General features: G+C 39.7%; 1 protein-coding gene across 5 annotated transcripts in view; it reads left to right on the top strand.

Annotated features, from left to right (window-relative positions):
- The window catches only part of stard13b (StAR-related lipid transfer (START) domain containing 13b), an 84,664-nt gene that overhangs the window by 56,395 nt on the left and 10,129 nt on the right, over positions 1-18,140 (top strand). For 3 of the 5 annotated variants that reach the window (XM_047391555.1, XM_047391557.1, XM_047391556.1), the window contains 2 exons: positions 13,929-14,000; positions 15,019-15,100. In XM_047391555.1, coding sequence (XP_047247511.1) covers positions 13,929-14,000; positions 15,019-15,100 — 154 coding nt within the window. Of the gene's footprint in view, positions 1-10,038; positions 10,198-12,010; positions 12,133-13,928; positions 14,001-15,018; positions 15,101-18,140 lie in introns of those variants that run through there. The other 2 variants (XM_047391558.1, XM_047391559.1) reach the window with 2 other exon arrangements.

Genomic DNA, 18,140 nt, shown 5'->3' with positions numbered 1-18,140 from the left:
AGGAGTTTTTCCTGGATGTTTTTCTTTGATTCTTTTCATCAAATTCTGCACTTAACAGACCTGTGGTCTCACATTAAAAGTAACTTGTAAATTATAGTAATTTTTTTATATTTTAAGATCTTCTGAGCATGAGCTGTTTAATTTGTGTGGTTGTCACAACTTATGGAACAAAGGCTTTTCAGTCAATATTTTTCCATGTTTGAGTCATGATTTCAGGTCAGCTGGCTAAGCGCTTTACAGTAATATGGCATTGCTGGAAAACCAAATTACAGTGTTTTCACATGTTATCAAAGGTACAAAAGAATTACAGTTACACAACTGCATATTATTAAGTGGGAAAACAGCATGGCATTGTGAGGCATGCAGCCTACTGAGTTTTCCATTATAGAAGACGTGTATAGACTTCAAATTAGGATGCAACAGAACTGCAGAGCTTGTTAGGTAGATACAGTAACTCCATGATCATATGGGAAACAATAGACACCAGCTGTCAGGTAGGAGGCAATACAGATGAGGAGAGGGGAGCTGAAAAGACAACTGAAAAAGCTCTGAATTACTGAGACACAGGGAAAAGAAACGGGAGGATAATAGGCTAAAATGGAGAAATCAGGAATCTCAGACAAGGCCTGAGTTAAATTATCTGTTTTGAAATATGTTTCCATTCTTTACATCTGGATCATAAGGTGCACAGATGTTTACAGGTACATTACCTTACAAAATGGTTTCTACCCCTTTTTCACATTTTCTCACTTAACTAGCACAACGTTCAATTTATTGTATGTTATAGGCCAACACAAAGAATATTTGTAAAAATAAATCCTTAAAGTGTGTTGTGTATTTGTATTCAGTCCCATGAGTCAATACTTTGTGGAACCTCGTTTTACCGCAGTTACAGCTACAAGTCCCTTGTGCTCTCTAATAGCTTTGCACATCTACAAACTGAAATCTTTGCCTATTCTTTTTTACGAAGTAGCTCAAGCTTGGCCCAATGAATGGAGAGTGACTGTAACCATCAAAGTTCAAGTTGTGCCAACAACTTTTAATTGAAGTTAGGTTTGTACTTCGACTGAACCATTCTAAGAGGAAGATGCTTTGATCTAAACCAGTGATGTCCAGACTGTTTGCCACAAGACCCAAAATCAGTTAGTTGAACCTTTTCTTTTTAAATCAAAAATGCAAAACACATTTTGTTTTTTTTTTTTTTTTTTGCCTTTTCCACATCCATTATATACATCCAATATTTCAATGAAATTATCAAAGCAGGCTTATTTTTGTTGAAAAAAAATATGTTAATAATTCCAGGACTGTCATGTATTTAGTTCCATCCATCTTCCCACCAACTCGGACCAGCTTCCTAGTCTCCGTTGAGGAAAAGCCTCCCTAGAGTATGATGCTGACTCTACTATGTCTCACTGTTAGGATTGTGTTCCTTATGTATTCCAGTGTGATATACAGCTGTAAATTTCCACCACAGATAGGATTTTGCATATAGACCAAAATAGAGTTTTTGTCTCACCTGATCAGAGCACTTCTTCCACATGTTTGCCATGACCTGTAAGTGGCTTGTGGCAAACTGCAAATGGCACATCTTGGGACTTTCTTTTCCCAATGGCTTTCTATTTGCATTGCTACAATAAAGGCCAGATTGATGGACTGTCCAACTAACAGTTGTCCTGTCAACAAATTATCCCAAATGAGCTGTCGATCTCTGCAGCTTCTTCAGATTTACCATAGGCCTTCTCTGGCTGCTTCTCTGATCAGTTAATTAATTAGCTCAGCATTTTATGGAACTGAATACAACTGCATGCCACAATTTCTTAACTTTGGTTTAAATGTTTGAAAACTGTGTTTAATTTTTCTTACATATCCCAGTTACGTACTAATCTGTGTTGGTCTATTATATAAAATCCAAATAAAACACATTGAATTTTGTGGTTGTAACATGAGAAAAAGTACATTAATTAATAATTTTGCAAGGTACCAGACGACTCCTTTCCAGGATGTATTTTAACAGGCTGTTTAACAGTGTCTTTTCTTCTTATATTGCCTCCAAAATAACAAATCCTTTATAAATTTAGCTATGACGACTGTCAGAATTCTTTGACATGCTTGGGAACAGAGCTGCTGTCCAGTGTCTGGAAGTGTTTAGTTTGTATTCCTAGCCATGGATGTTGCTACATAATGTATTTCACCGAAAACGCTGCTGATTGATTTCTGAGGTGCAAAAAAGCTGTTAAGTCAAAAGTCCTTGATTAAGGTGGGCTTCTATTTAAAGTCTGTTATATTCTACGTGCCAGGGGAAGAACATCTGTGTGTGGAGCTGACACTTCCTTTGGTCTTTTGGGTTTGCTGAGCAACCTGGGGTTTTAACATGCCCCTGTTAGACAATTTTCTTTTGAGTGAATTTAAGACACAGTAATGAGGTTAAAGAAGACACTGTGGAGTTTATCATTGAACTTTGAAGCCTTGGCTTGCACAGGGGCCACGCAGCCCAAATGTTGTGGCCCAGTATTTGACTTCAGTCTGTAACAGCCAATCAGATCCAGTGGGCTATCGTCTTACAGTTTAGGTCAGGGATAATTTGTTAATCCTTCTCTGAAAGGATGTTGTATGATGGGAATATCCACAGGAATGTTGCTCAGTGACTTAAAACACGAAGTGTTATTTCCTTTGAAGATGGTTTGTAGTAATTTCCCATAAAACACTATCCTCCCCCGACATGCTACTAACAGTAAATCCCCATTCAAGCTTGAATCTCATTGTGTTCTCAGACAAGATTCAGTAAAATAGATGAATCAGCTTTGTTTTCCAGACTCCCGATGACCACCTTTCCTCAGGAAAAACAGCATTGGAATTAACGTCTGAGTATTTTAATGTTGTTCGTATCCAATGTTATATGATTGGAATGCTGCAGAGTGAGTTGATGGGTTGCTTCCCCTAAAGATGAAAGAAGCACACTCTCTAGGTGTCCTTCAGAGGTGAAGGAGAGTGTTACCACAGCTGTGCTGCTCTTGTTTAAATTCAATACAGGATCTCAAAATGAAAACAGCCCAGATGACTTTTGACCCAGCAGCCTTTGGCAATGGTCAACAACAGCGCTCTAGCTCATAGTTATTTGCTCTCAGAATCAATAAGCTCTAGCTGTGCATGCGTGTGTTTGTGTGTGTTTGTTCTGTGAAATGAAAGGTTGATCTTTCACCAGTGGACCCATTATAAGTCGTTAACCAGACTATGTTTATACTAAAACAGCATGTATCTGTGATCTGACTTCCAGCAAAGAAGGACAAGAATTTAGCCATTTAGCCACTTTTGACAATGACAAGTGGCTGAATGAGTGGAATATTTAAAAGACCTGTCTGTAATTCGTAAAGGAAAAATCTTCTGAGTTGATTAGCAGTGTCAAGCAGTAGAAATAATAGTTGATTTTCTTCCTTAAATAAAAACAATTAGATTGTTACACAGTTTTGTTTTAAATTTTGGGGAAAGTATGGTGCAACTGGATTATTCTAACTCAAGGTTATGAGGTGAGAATCCCATACTGATCCTGCCTACTCAGTACTAGCTTTTTCCTGGGATTTCATCCGGGTCCGTCCTCTAGGCTGAGTTCTAGGAGGTGTGGAGGTTTCTTTTATCCAATCTTTGCTGGAGGCATGCAGTCCACTGAAAGGATATATCCTCAGGTCAGTGTAAAGCACAATGAAAAGTAGGTCCAAAGATTTGCTGGCTCATTTGTATTTTAGAACATTTTGCTCTGGTGTCTTAGCAACACACCCTAGAGGTGACCATTTAAAACCTACATCCCATGTCGACTACTGGATAACAGGTCCCTGGAGCGCTCTCCAGGACCAAATGAGAGAATTCAAGGTCCCCGAGTGATTCAACACTGCCTCTCTGTAATTACTTGGTCTATGAAACCAACTAACTGAAACTAACTCATGTGGCAGTCACAGCATCCACAACAAAGTCACATCAACAAAAGCACTCTGTTGTTACTGACCTATAACGACAGAAACTCTAAGAGTTTACTCTTGCTCATTAATTCAGCAGCTTGTCAGTTTAAAGATAACAAGAATGCTCTAACACAGTATGTGCTGTGTTACTTGGCTGTGGCGACTCCTCTTTTGCTGATAATTGTACAATACTGTGTAGAGGATATTGGAGTCTGAGGAGCATGTAGAGCTTAGTTAATTAAGACCTACTACAAATAATAGGAAGGTTTTATTCCCCTGATATTAGGTGAATTACAGGGGGTACTGCTCTATTAATCCTCCTAGTGAATAGTCACCATTATTTCTACCGATGTAGAAATTTTGGGGCTTGAAGTACAGAACATTTATGGAGATCTGTTTGCAGAACTTTAAAAAAAAACATCCTACATAGCCATAAAATAACAATTGCTTAAATTTAAGAGATCTACATCAAATTGAGTTTTTTAATGTATAGAGTATGCAGACAATCTCTGGATGTACTGTGTTTTGGAAAGGGCATTTTACTGCAGTAGCTTAAAATGAGCTGGAGTGACTTGAAGTTGTTTATGAAAGAAAATAGCTTTTCAAGGATTTAGGACCAGTGGTTTTCATAAAATTATACACATGGATGGAAAGAAACTTTAGCTGTAGCTGAAAATGCTTTAAATTACATTATTTTGCTCATAGACATGCCTCATGCTGTAGGGAAACATTATAGGTAAAACATTCAGAAAGGATGTCTGCCTAGGATTACATAAATGTCCTACAATTATTTGCTCAGATTCTTTTGATTATAAAACCATAGGCCAAATCAAGTCAGTTAAATTAACCAATAGCTTTGTAATTTTGTAAAGGTTTTAATCATTCAGAGTTTTTGGTAATATTTTAGATAAACAGCCCATGTTAATTATAGGGCTGGTTACCTAAAATATTGCCTAAAACCTGAATGATATTAAAACCTTCACAAAACTACAAAGCAATTGGTTAGGTATGAAAGTATGTCAAGATTTTAAAAGGTTACGTTTCAAAACCGCAAAACATTTTTTCAAACAACTCTTGTGGTTGAAAGTCTTTCTATTGAGATGCCAGAGAAAGTGCCATAGTTTTGTCTAACTGTATGGAGTACAAGGAATGCAGCACTCTCCCTCCCCCACCTGTTGCTGCACACTGCCAGACAGCAGGGGGAGAGAAAGTTTTGACACTTTTTCCATGCTTACAAGAAGGACAGATTTGGCTGTAAATGTTCTCCCAGTGTTATTCAGAGAGCAGGTGGACTAAAATGGAATATATATGTTGCAATAACACTGTTTAGTTAAAAATTACTACTAAATTTAGTCTAAATACAAAATTCCAAAGAGCAGTTAAGTGTTACAATCAAATGTTTTTTACAGGACTGCACAACATTAGTAATACATGCAGGTATGGCATTGTTGCATATGTTGCAATATTTGAGCATCTCTGTGAATGTCAAGATGTGACATTTTGGACTTTGTGTTTTGTTTTGTTTACTGATTATCATATTTCTCCAGCCCCTCTGGTTAGGTTGTGTTTACTTATTGTTTACATTGTGTTTGTTTACATCCTAGTCCTTGTGTTCTCTGCTTCCCTTCCTGTCTGTTCAGTCTGTGAGGTGTTAGGTTTCATTACTCTGTAATCTGGTTTGCTTTATGGGTTCCTTGTTCGTTCTTAGATTTGGTGTTTCTTATGTTCCCTTCAGTTTCTCAGTTTCCTTCAGTTCATGTTTATCCCTGATTCTTATGCTTTATTTTTATCTTTGTTTATAGTTTTGTTTTAGGTCTGCTCGGTGTCTTGTTAATTACTTGTATTAGGTTCACTTGTTCCCTCTGCCTTCCTGCCTCCTTGCCTCACTTGTCCTTAGTTCCTTTGATTACCTGCCTTTGTTTTCTCTCTGCATATTAGTTGGTTTGTTTCATTATGTTTTTGTGGGTTCCTTGCGTTACAACTCGACCCTTTATCCTCGTCCCTGCCTTGAGTCTCCATGTTCCTGCATTGTCTGTAATGTAAGTGTTTGGATCTTGACCCTGTTCAGTACCTGCAGTGTTTTTGTTACGTTTTGACTTTTTTTGATTAAAGCTGAGAGACTGCTTTTTGAAATGCTGCTTCCAAGCTCTTGTCTGCGCTTCGGTCCACTCCAAAACCCCACCGTGACAAAAGGAACCCACCACAAGGACCAAGCAGACAGAGCTACAGAGCTAAAAGGATGGATTGAGCAGCAGGATGAGATGCTGCGCGCTTTGTATGGGGAGGAGGTGGAGATTTTACCTTCGCCTCTATTGCTGGAAGAGATGGAGGAGTGTTTTTGTGAGACCGACTGGGCTGCTATGGCTTTTGAGCCGGGTCGGAACCGCTCCTCCAAGCGACGGCGCTCTTGCCGTAAGCATTCCTCCGCAGCAGCAACAGCAGCGCCTGAGCTCGTCACGCCCACAGCAGCTTCGCCTCAGCTCACGCTCGCTGAGCCTCCAGCGGAGCCATCCTCACCTCCGACAGCCGCAGCAAGGTTTCCGGCTGGGTTTCCCTCCAGCCCGGGACGACGTCATCGCCGGAGGGCAGCCGCCACTGGGAAGTTTCGGGTGGACGCCTCCTATGCTTCCACGGAAGGTCCACCTGCCATGGCTTCCTCGCAGCTGTTTTCTCCGGCGTGGTCCGGACCGGAGACGCCACAGTCGGAGCTCATGAGGCAGCGAGTGATGGGCTTCGCTGAGGATCTTCCCCGAGAATTTGGACTTTGTGCACCTCATTCTGGAAGCGGAGCTCCTGGGAAGGGGGTGGCTTGACGCTCCAGCACCAATCTCGGCTGGAGGTCTCTTTGCACGCATCCCTTCTCGACACTGTGAGTGCTGTCGCCGGGTCTTCAGAGCCTCAGCCGGCTGCCGCCATCGGGTCTACAGGGCCTCAGCTGGCCGCCGCCGGGTCTACAGAGTCTCAGCCGGCCGCCGCCGGGTCTACAGAGCCTCAGCCGGCCGCCGCCGGGCTCTCTCAGCCAGCCGCCGCCAGGTCTACAGAGCCTCAGCCGGCCGCTGCCGGATCTTCAGAACCTCGCCTGATCCGGGAGGAGCCCGTGAGTGGGCTGCCTCCACTTCCTCGCCTGTTCCGGGAGGAGCCCGTGAGTGGGCTGCCTCCACAAGCAGGTCATGAACTCCTTTTGGTTTTTCTTTGGGGGGTGCTCCTGGCTTTACAGCCTGACACACAGCCTGACACTCAGCCATCCACCCTGCTTGGCCAACCTCCGGATCTCCTGCCTGGGTCCAAGTGTCCACCGCGGTTCTGGCCTCGCCGCCGGCCTCTGAGGACCTCGCTTCGAGGGTTCGCCTGGCCTTGCCGCCGGCCTCCGGACTGCCTGCATCTCTGTCGCCGCCGGTTTCCTAGACGCCTGCTGCCCTGCCTTTGGCTATTCCATGGCAGGCCTCCTGATCGTCTGCTGCCCTGTTTCTGGCTCATTAGCAGCCACATTGTTGGACCCTTGTTTTTTGTGCCTCTGGATCTAGGGTTTTTGTTTTTGGACTCTAACTTTGCATAACATCATTTTCATGTCCCAGTATGTTTCTATTTTACAATCTCACCTGAAATCTCTGACTAATAAAAAACAGATCTGCTGTGCCTCCTGGTACTTATCAGCCATCACATTTGGCTTTCAACTATCGCTGATCATAATTTGAGCTTCCCATTTGTTCCTATATGAACAATGGCCAAGTGACAGACGGAAGGAATTTAGGACTATTTTGGGCATGAAACAGATGTTGTGGTTTGGGGGCAGACTTAGAGGAGGGGTCTCTGTGTTTCCCCTGGCAGTCTGTCTAGTCTAAGCTGACTGCTCACTGTGAGTGGGTGTCTGTATGCAATTACCTTCATAAAAGAAACGAGTGAGCTCCCTTACAGTCTCTCCAAGTATGACGACACCTACAGTAGTAGTACCGTCTGTTTTTTTTCTTCCACAGTACTGCTTCTGTGTTTCTTTCTCCAGGTGTTCTAACAGACAATCTCAACGGTCGGTTGCAGCTTTTCTTGTCTGGCTGATTCATTCTGTGGTTGTGCAGTATAGAGTTAGAGAGCCCATGCATTTCTGTTGGGCTCCCACTTTATAGCACTTTGTTTTTGTTTAAAATTCTGATAAGAGCTAAGTACATTTACCAGTAAATGCTGTTTTATGGTGACTAAAGTGGATAACCGGATGTCTCCTGTCTATGCGTGGAGATTAATTCCCAGTTCTGGCCAAAGTACTTCTGAGGGGGAAATGGCGACAGCGTCACATAGTGAGGAGCCTGGCCACATCTGGAAATCTGCTCATGAGTGGAAATTATGAATTGATATAGGTTCTTTACATAATCAAAGAACCATGGAAAACACCATTAATTTAAAGTGCCTTTAAATACAGATGTAGCAAACAAAATGTTCTAATTAGATAGAGATTTAGAAAACAGATCTTTATTTTCTGTACGAAGTCAGCGCAGTGCCTAGTCTTCCTGGACCTAACACATGATAGTATGGGCTTTTCTACAAATAGATTATTTGTTTATGTGGCCTCTTTATATTGTCTGTTTTCTAGGCATGTGTTGATTACCGACATTAGCATACCCAGGTTTTAAAATGTTACGTTTTGAAAACCGCAGTTTTTCATCATGTTCCTATGGTTTAAAGTATAATTAATGAAATTGCAGAAAACATGTCTGAGTGCCTTGAGTTCTCTCCAGCAGGTGTGATCATAAATTAACGCAGTGCTGTCCCCCCCACCTATTGCTCCACACTGCTTTTCAGTTAGATGAAAGAAGGATTCATATTATTTCCCTTCTTTATAAGAAAGGGGAAAAAAAAACTGTTTTGGAAGTATTTCCAGGACTGAAAAACAAAACAAACTAAAAGAGCATCAGTCATAATTATTATGTTCTCATTCAGGAACTACTATCTAGCTATATCATCTTGTTATACTTGTTTTATCCTATAAAGAGGATAACTACAAAAAGGGATAGTATTCTATAATTAGCGTATTTACTTGAAGATTTGAATTTAGTGAATGCTTATTTTATAGGTTTAATTATATCTATGTATCAAAAATCAAAATAACAATAAATAAATGCTATAGATAGCTTGTGGTGCCCCATGCACCGTATCAAGGAAGAGAGCCATATTGCTTAAATCAAAACCTGTGACTGGTTGTCAATAGTAGGTTGGATTATTTTAATAGCAGTCATAAAAAAAATCTTGCTGTTTTGTTTAAGCAAGAGCATGTTATACATTTTTGTTTGAAATATATGGGTAAATACTGTTCTACTGTGAAGCCCATTTTATTTTCATTCATAATTGTCACACTGTGAGAATCCATGCCTACTCTTTTAAATTTGTGCTCTTTAGAAATTACATCGATTTATGTATAAATGTATTTCCATAAATAAGGATTATTATCTTATATTTTTCCTATTCTTTATAATCTAATGACTCAAATGACACTGGTCACACTATTTGCCTCCTTCACTGATTTTTTCTACAGACAAAGAGGTTGAAACAGAGGAATTTCTCACTCTGATAGAGCACAGCCTGAGAAGCTGAGTGTTTCAGCATGATTCACTTCTTCTGATTGCTGGCGGTTTATGTCATGGTTTTCCCCGACTTTAGCTCTCCACGTTTTTTTTTTTTCCATTTCATTGACCTCTTGGAGCAACATCTGGTGCTGCACTTTATTTTAGTTTATTTTAGTTAAGCAATTCCCACATCAATTTTTGTACCACTTTTTTGGGGTAAATTTTGAAAGATAACTTTCTTCTCACCAAATCCTAACTCAGGTTGTAAATTATTTATGACTTCATCCGGAAACAATGAAGGAAATTGTTAGGATTAAGAAGCAATCTTTTGGCTGCAGCTCCAATCTTTGCTGAAAATGTGCTGACTTGTCTATGAAGGAACTGTTGTAGGCAGAGCTGGGTAGGAGGGTTTAGCAGAGGGAGCGGTACTTGAGGAATGGGGGGTTGAGTGAGTGGGAGCTTGCCACAGAAAAGTGGGTGGGTTAAAGGATAGATTCAGTGTCGGGCCATACACATGGTGGTTTGTGGGGGGGAGAACAGGGAGCTGTGGATCTGACGTTAAACTGCCAGCTGTGTCCAGACAGTGAACAGGAATGTGGCTCTGCATGGGAATAAAGATGCTCTGACATGCTTAGAGGCACTCTTAAGTCTTGATGGATGTATGAACTACTCTGGCTGTACGATGAAAATATCCAGTGAGTATGGAAGGAAACTTGCATGTCTTTTGAATCAAGAATTCATGAGTGATGGATGTAATCTTGTATTGATTTTTGTCAAAAGAATATAAAAAAGAGGGATTGCTGATCAAATTTTAAGATTAGCGAACTGTTATTTAACAATAATGTAGAATGTAGAAGCCTTGAAAATCTTCTTAACTATGGTACTTCTCAGCTCAAGCACCATCAAAGAGTGTCAGTTTTAGTGTTGCTGAACATTTCGCCCTTTTGCTGTTGTGTACTTTTGTAGTTTTAGTTGAAAATGGAGCCCGCTATCCTGACCTAAATACTTTTCTACATCCTACACATAGTCTACTGTATGGAAATATGGTTATGTAATTCAAATAAAAATATCTACCAGGACAAGGTTGCTGAGAATTATTCTGGTTTGATCATGTTTTAATTTCTCACATTTTTAGCAGTGGATTGGCTAAAAATGGGCATCAGAACCACAATCAATGGAAACAGAATGTAATCCCGAACAGAATAAGTTTTCAACTTTACAGAATCACTTATTTAGGTATGAAAAGGTGCAGCTTTTGTATTGCCCATGAGTCAATATGTGCCCACCCCAGGGATGTTCCTACTTTGACAACTGCTCATTAAAAGTATTTTTTATATTGTACTTAAAATCTACTGTACGAAAACATGTCAATGTGTTATGCCACTTACACTGAACAAATATCTCGCAGCTGGCGGTCATGCAGACTGTGGCTCAGTAGGAAGAGTAGTCGTCTTGCAATCAGAAGGTTGTGGTTTCAATTCTAGCTTCCTCCTGCCATATGTCGATGTGCCCCTGGGCAACCTCAAGTTGCCTATCGATCTGCGTATCGGTGTATGAATGTGTGAGCGTTAGTGAGTGTGAATGTGGCTCTAGTGTAAAGCGCTTTGAGTGGTCTGTATGACTGGAAAAGCACTATAGAAGTTCAGTCCATTTACCATATTTTGATCTAAACAAGTGTCCTGATCCTTTTTTTTTTTTACGGGAGTCAACTGGCCCCGCACGGAGATCAGAAACAAAACAAATGGGATCAGGGTGTAATCCAAGGTTATCTGCAAACACCCTGGAAAGAAACATAAACAGACATGCAATGGCGTAACTACATGGGTATGGAATGTTTTGTTTACAGGAAGTATAAAGGAGCAAAATGGCAACATGTGGGTACGAAATGAGATTATGAATCCTCGAATGGGTTAGTTGACCTAGAGCTGCTACATGCCATATTTCCATGGCGAATTATATAACAAGCTTTCCTTGTAGGGAATGTTGCATAAGTTAAATTATAAAGGAAGGAGTCACCTGTTCCATAGATGCTTCAGCCATACACAGCTTTTGACATTTTGTTCTGTTGTGTGGCAGCCAAACTCGGTGTCATTTCTTTGTAAATTTGTAATTCTATACCATAAACAGCTTTAAAGCTTTAGGTTGTGAAGAACAAACACAAGTTCTCATTCTTTGGCACGATGCCCGCCCCAGTCTTTTATCTAGAGAGATTTCCTTAGAGAGAGGATGAGAGGACAGAATGTCTCACTATCATGTTACAGAATGCAAAACAGAGAGGGATTCCCAGATCGTGTTACTGTTTCTCAGTGGTCCAATCTGAGGTCCTGGGACACAGAAGGGCCTGACAACGCTCTCACTATGCATTGCAGTTGAATAATAAAGAGCCGATATTATTCACCTGGGAGGGAGGTCTAGCAGAACACAAAGCCTTTAGCTTGTTCTGACGCAGGTGGCGACACAGCAGAGTGACTCCTGGCAGCAAACACATGTTGACTTATCTCCTGGTTCAGGGGTAAATAGTCAACATCCAAGGACACAGAGAGCTGTTAATATTTATTCAGTTGTTGGTCAGTCTAGACCAAAGTCAGTTTTCTTAGATATTTTAATGATACGGAAACAAAGCACCGCAGGTGAGTGAGTCTGAAATTTTTGGTTTATCTGAGAAATAGTTTTCAGTAATTATGTGTAACTGTGTGATGAATGACTGTGGTGCATGTTGCGACTGCTGTGTGTCAGTCACAGCTTAGAGCTGAGATTTTGGATTTGTTATAGTGAAGTTTTTTTTTTATGCCATGTGTCCAGCTGATGAGGAACCTCCTCTGAATGTAGTGTTTGTTCTCTTTTGAAGTGTTAGAGATTCTTTAAATCATGAAAATCATTTGTTCAAAGACTTATTTGTGCGGAATATTGTTTTAGCTTCGGGACCTAAAAAGAGATTGAGTCTTGTAAGGAAAGTTACCACATAACATTGCTGTAGCGTGAGTGACTCCAGAGATAGGCTTCAGTCTGCAGCTGTGTATGATTATATCACTGTATGTCACAGTTAAACAGCCAAATATTTTCGGTGGATTTCTGTTCTGTGATAATAATTTTATTTGCTTGATAAATTACACAAGAACAGAAAATTGTAAACAGTGGTGATTGTCATTCTTAACAGTACTACTAGTGACTTTTTGTCATAGAATTTAGATTGGGAATTCAGCATTCTCTTCTAAACGCAACTCTTTCCTTTTTAAATAAGCAACAAAATCTTTAAATGGTTTCTTAATCTAAAGTTGCTTGTGTGTTGTAACACTGATGTGCCAGCTATCATGTCTCATGCAGGCGATAAATAGTCCCCACCTCTATGAGCGTTAATGGGAAGGTGCCAACAGTCTATTTCCTCTTAAGAACATCAGTGGCTCTGACGCCTGCTGAAAGCTCACTCTGTAGGTCAGCAGAAGCCATTTATGATCCAGAGAACAGGACTTCTTTTTTAGCTGTTTGCTAGCTAGGGGATGGTGAGCATTGGCAACGATTTTTAGCTGTTTTGTGTCTTTCGTTTAATTTTTCTTTGTTGAAAAATCTAGCCTTTAATTTGAGTACATTTATTCAGCAGGGGGGCAGAAGAAAATCTTACAAAAAGAAATAGTTGCCACAAGCATTTTTGTAATATATACTTCATACAAATAACTTATGTGATCAGTGATTTTCTGTTTACCTGAAGTACAAATATGATATCACATATAAGTAGATATTTTCAAATTCAGTCTGTTAACCAGTTAAAAGCATGCTGAAACAAGAAGGTTTTTACCTGCTTTTTTTTTTATTCTATTGAATAGAATCAAGGCAATAAAATCATGGAAACTATTTTGCAACAACACACAGTAAGAGGGATGGGGAGGGAGGTGAAAACTGAAAATCTTTGCAAACTTATCTTTCTTCTAAGCAGGGGATACAGTAATAGCCTTCTTTCAGGCAGCTGAATGACAGTGTGCAGCAGCATGTGGGGGAGGGGTGGTGTCACTTTACTCTCTGCTCTACGTAGTCAGAGCATATTATGGTTATGTCTGAACTTTCTCTAGCATCTTAAAGGGATTTTAAACAATAGGAATGGTATGACAGATGTTTTGCTGTTGAAACGTAGCTTTTTAACCCATCCATTCTTAGGGGCAATGCTTGTGTAAAGCTCTTCAAGAACTGTCTTACATAAAGTTACTGGGTTTCTCTCTTTAAGAGATAGTACTTCTTTGTGTTCTATTGCATTTATAGAGGAATTAATTTGGTCCTTCCACACCTAAGTCTGAGTATGGAAAAGATGCCAAACAACTTTTTGATCTTTTTTTTTTGCTGTTTATATTAATGCTTTGGCGGTTTTGTTTAAATTGAAAATTAACTCACTTAATGTGGTTTATTTTCACTTTTCATCTCTGTTGTTGCCTTGCAGAAATTGAAGCAAAAGAGGCGTGTGACTGGCTGCGGGCAGCAGGATTTCCCCAGTATGCTCAGCTCTTTGAAGGTAATGAAAGCACTCACTGAACTCCTACACACATTTATCATCACAGGGGAGAGAATTGTTTGCTAAAAGCAAAAGATTCATGAAGTAGCACATGGATATCCCGGTTCTGAACTAAAGGTTTTGTTTTTATTTTAGATCTGATCGTTTAAATGTGATCTTTTGAAGTGAATAGTTGAGCACAGTGTCCTCTGATGTTACATAGAACGATGTACAGTATTCTTCTGCTGTTCTCAGGAAGCCTTCAGGAACAGACAGATCTGTAGACACCACAAAACAAGATCATCAGATGCTTTTAAAAATCTAATCTCTTCCATCCAACGATTACTTTATAAACATCTCTGCTGTTCTTGATGCCTGAAGTCATGAGAAAAGATGAGCTTTATCAGAGCTTTAAGGGGCTTTACTCCCACAGATCTCTGTGTTAGGGCCAAACTTTTGATGTTGCTGTGGTGCTATATTTTTCTTTTTCCTGACAGCTTGTGGAAAAGTAAGAAAACATCCAAAGAGGGAACTGATAATCCTGTCAAAGTGCAAAGGGCTTCATGCTGATGTTAAGTGTTAAAAACCATATTAATAAATAAATCCATTACTGGGACTTTTTCATGTTTGAAAGCCTTTAATATCTTTGAATTCCTACCCTCTGGAACAGTCAGAACCTTGTTGAGTCTGGCTGGTCTTTGTAGCTTCTGATTTCAGTGAGAAGAGACTAACTTCACATGAATTTAGTGAAACGTTAGATTCAGTCTTAAGTTATGTAACAGGAAGCTCATACCCAGAGCAAGTCGCAATGCCTGCACAAGTGAGAGCACTATTTAGGCTAATTCGGCCCGTTTTCATTACGATCACAAAAGGTTTCATGGCTCCCCTTTACAACTGCAATGAATTTGGCTTCCAGACACTTCTAAGTTTTCATAACACACTCTTTGTTTTAAACAACAGGACTTAGAAAGTGGAATTTCAATGATACCACTTACTTATTTTGTGCTCAGATTTTTTTCTGTTATTTTCTTCCCTTTAGATTCACAGTTTCCAATTGACATCACGCCTGTGAAGAGGGATCATGACTTTCTGGACAAAGATCTGGTGGAAACTCTGTGCAAGTAAGTGATATTAGACATCGAGAAATGAGAGTCAATGGAACAACTTATACTTGTGGAACTATAGGAGAATCTACACAGTGGTGCTCATATTCATTGGCTGATCTGGTATAGATGTCTATAAAGCCTTGAACTAAATTAATCTTTAATTGCAGAAGCATTTAAATTTGAGAAAAAAATAACTTTTACTTCTAGAACATTCATTCAGTAGAGAACAATCCTATTCAATGTCAAGAAATCATTGTTTTTATCAAAATTACTGTACCGCTGTTTTCAGTTTTTTCTACAACTCCCCTTTCCCAACAGAGTAGCTCTTGGTCTTTTCCCATAGGTTCCTCCACAGGTTAGAGCAAACAGAGAGAAGGATTTTTGACCATTTCCCTTTTTACAATCTCTCTAGATTGTCCACAGTCCAGTGTTTTGTTACCCTTATCCACTCTTTTCCTCAGCTCACACTACAGGTTTTAATTTAATTTAATTTAATTTAATTTAATTTAATTTTTACAGGATTTAATTTGTGGACTGAGATGGTCATGAAAGAAGGTAGCTTTTGCATAGGGTAAACAATTTCTGTGTTGACTTGACCATATTTTCCTTTGTATCCTGCTGAAAGATCCAACTAAAAAACATTTTCAGTTTATTCATAGAGTCCACCAGATTTATATTGAAAGTGTCCTGGTAATTTAAATAGTTTATGATGCCATACACTCTAACAAGGATCTGAGGGCCTTTAGAAGATAAACTGGCCCACAGCATCACAGATCCTCCACCGTACTTAACAATGAGCATTGCATGCTTTTCCATATAGTCCCACTTTGTTTCATGTCAAACCCAGCTGAAGTGTGGTCCTATTATTTACGTTTGTGATGATAGGACAAAAGAGGCTTTTTTCTGGTATGAATTCTAAAGAACCAGTTGGGATGTAGATAGGAGAGATGAGCCCAGAATGCCACTCTTTGATGCAGTACTTTAACTGAGCATTTATTTTACTTCCCTTTCCATGCTTCTCTTTGTGCAAAAGAGCGTCATGTCACATTTATAACCAAATAAAAACAAAGAATATTGCATTACTGAACTGAAAGGTTTTGGAAACTGAACAATTTAAAAACAAAAGTACAAATTAAAAAAGCACCTCATTTACACCAATTTAAATGGTTATTATTTAGGGTACCAATAATTCTGCTACTTGTGGTTTAGTAAAAAACAAGTATTATTATTTCTCAACATCGGATTTATTTTTCCCCTCCAAATAAGAGTGAGATTATGCAAATCAAATAAAGATTATTTTACTTAAACTTTTAGTAGCTTAAACATATAGCTCATATTATTATGATTACATTAAAATAATTTGATATTGTGGCATAAAATTAGAAATGAAAAAAATTATCTTTTTCTCCTTTTGTCTTGGTGTCCTTTTTATAAAGAATATAAAATGCTACTGTCAACTATGGGCTCCACATTGCTTTTAGAGCCCATGTAGTTTTTTTTTTTTTTCCAAGCTTAAATTAAAACAGCACTTACAGCAACTACAGTAACTATGGAAATGATCCAAAGAGGGAAGCAGGAGAGGCATTAGTGGTGCCTCGCATTGCTCAACATACTCTGACTTTAAACAACACTAAAGAAACCCATTTGAATTCCAAACTAGCCACGGGATGAATAGGAGACAATTGGAAACAGTTCCACCTCCAGTGTTATTTTGCTCATGACTTTCCAGCATCACTATGGTAATGTAAGAATAGCCCTTTAGTCAGTGATGCCACCACAGTCCCAGAACGAAAATAAATGCCACCCTGAATACCATGCGTGCCTTTGATTGAACAAATAGATTTTTCATACATGCTAGTGTAGCCTCTGATGTCCAGCTAAGTACCCTCTTATTTTAGCAACCACACTTAAAGCTCTTTAGGCGTGTGGATTAAAGGAACCTCCTGCTTGGAAATCTCTCTTTGGTTCTGTATACTGCTATCTTCCGTAACAATCAGGGAAATGTCTTGTTTTAATAACCCCTGTCATCTACAGCTTTTGAGTATTGTTAGAGCCTCCATCACAGCATGCTTAAATCTGGAGCAGTCAACCCCTGATTATCTTTCCACAAATTGGCTTCTTTTTTCTGCAACAAGTCAGCTCAACTGTTGTGTGTCATTTTCCATTTCTATTAGTAATCCATAAACTGTTTTTTGTGCTGTTATTTCGAGTGTCTTGCAAAAGCATTTATACAGTACAGACCAAAAGTTTGGACACACCTTCTCATTCAAAGAGTTGTCTTTATTTTCATGACTATGAATATTGTAGCTTCACACTGAAGGCATCAAAACTATGAATTAAAACATGTGGAATTATATACTGAACAAAAAAGTGTGAAACAACTGAAAATATGTCTTATATTCTAGGTTCTTCAAAGTAGCCACCTTTAGCTTTGATTACTGCTCCGCACACTCTTGACATTCTGTTGATGAGCTTCAAGAGGTAGTCACCTGAAATGGTTTTCCAACAGTCTTGAAGGAGTTCCCAGAGATGCTTAGCACTTGTTGGCCCTTTTGCCTTCACTCTGCGGTCCAGCTCACCCCAAACCATCTCGATTGGGTTCAGGTCCGGTGACTGTGGAGGCCAGGTCATCTGGCGCAGCACCCATCACTCTCCTTCCTGGTCAAATAGCCCTTACACAGCCTGGAGGTGTGTTTTGGGTCATTGGTCCTGTTGAAAAATAAATGATGGTCCAACTAAACGCAAACCGGATGGAATAGCATGCCGCTGCAAGATGCTGTGGTAGCCACGCTGGTTCACTATGCCTTCAATTTTGAATAAATCCCCAACAGTGTCACCAGCAAAGCACCATAACACCATCACACCTCCTCCGCCATGCTTCACGGTGGGAACCAGGCATGTAGAGTCCATCCGTTCACCTCTTTTGCGCCGCACAAAGACACGGTGGTTGGAACCAAAGGTCTCAAACTTGGACTCATCAGACCAAAGCACAGATTTCCACTGGTCTAATGTCCATTCCTTGTGTTCTTTAGCCCAAACAAGTCTCTTCTGCTTG

The sequence above is a fragment of the Girardinichthys multiradiatus genome, chromosome 18 (genome assembly GCF_021462225.1).
Source record: "Girardinichthys multiradiatus isolate DD_20200921_A chromosome 18, DD_fGirMul_XY1, whole genome shotgun sequence".
NCBI lineage: Eukaryota > Metazoa > Chordata > Actinopteri > Cyprinodontiformes > Goodeidae > Girardinichthys > Girardinichthys multiradiatus.
This window is presented reverse-complemented; position numbering and strand designations above follow the sequence as displayed.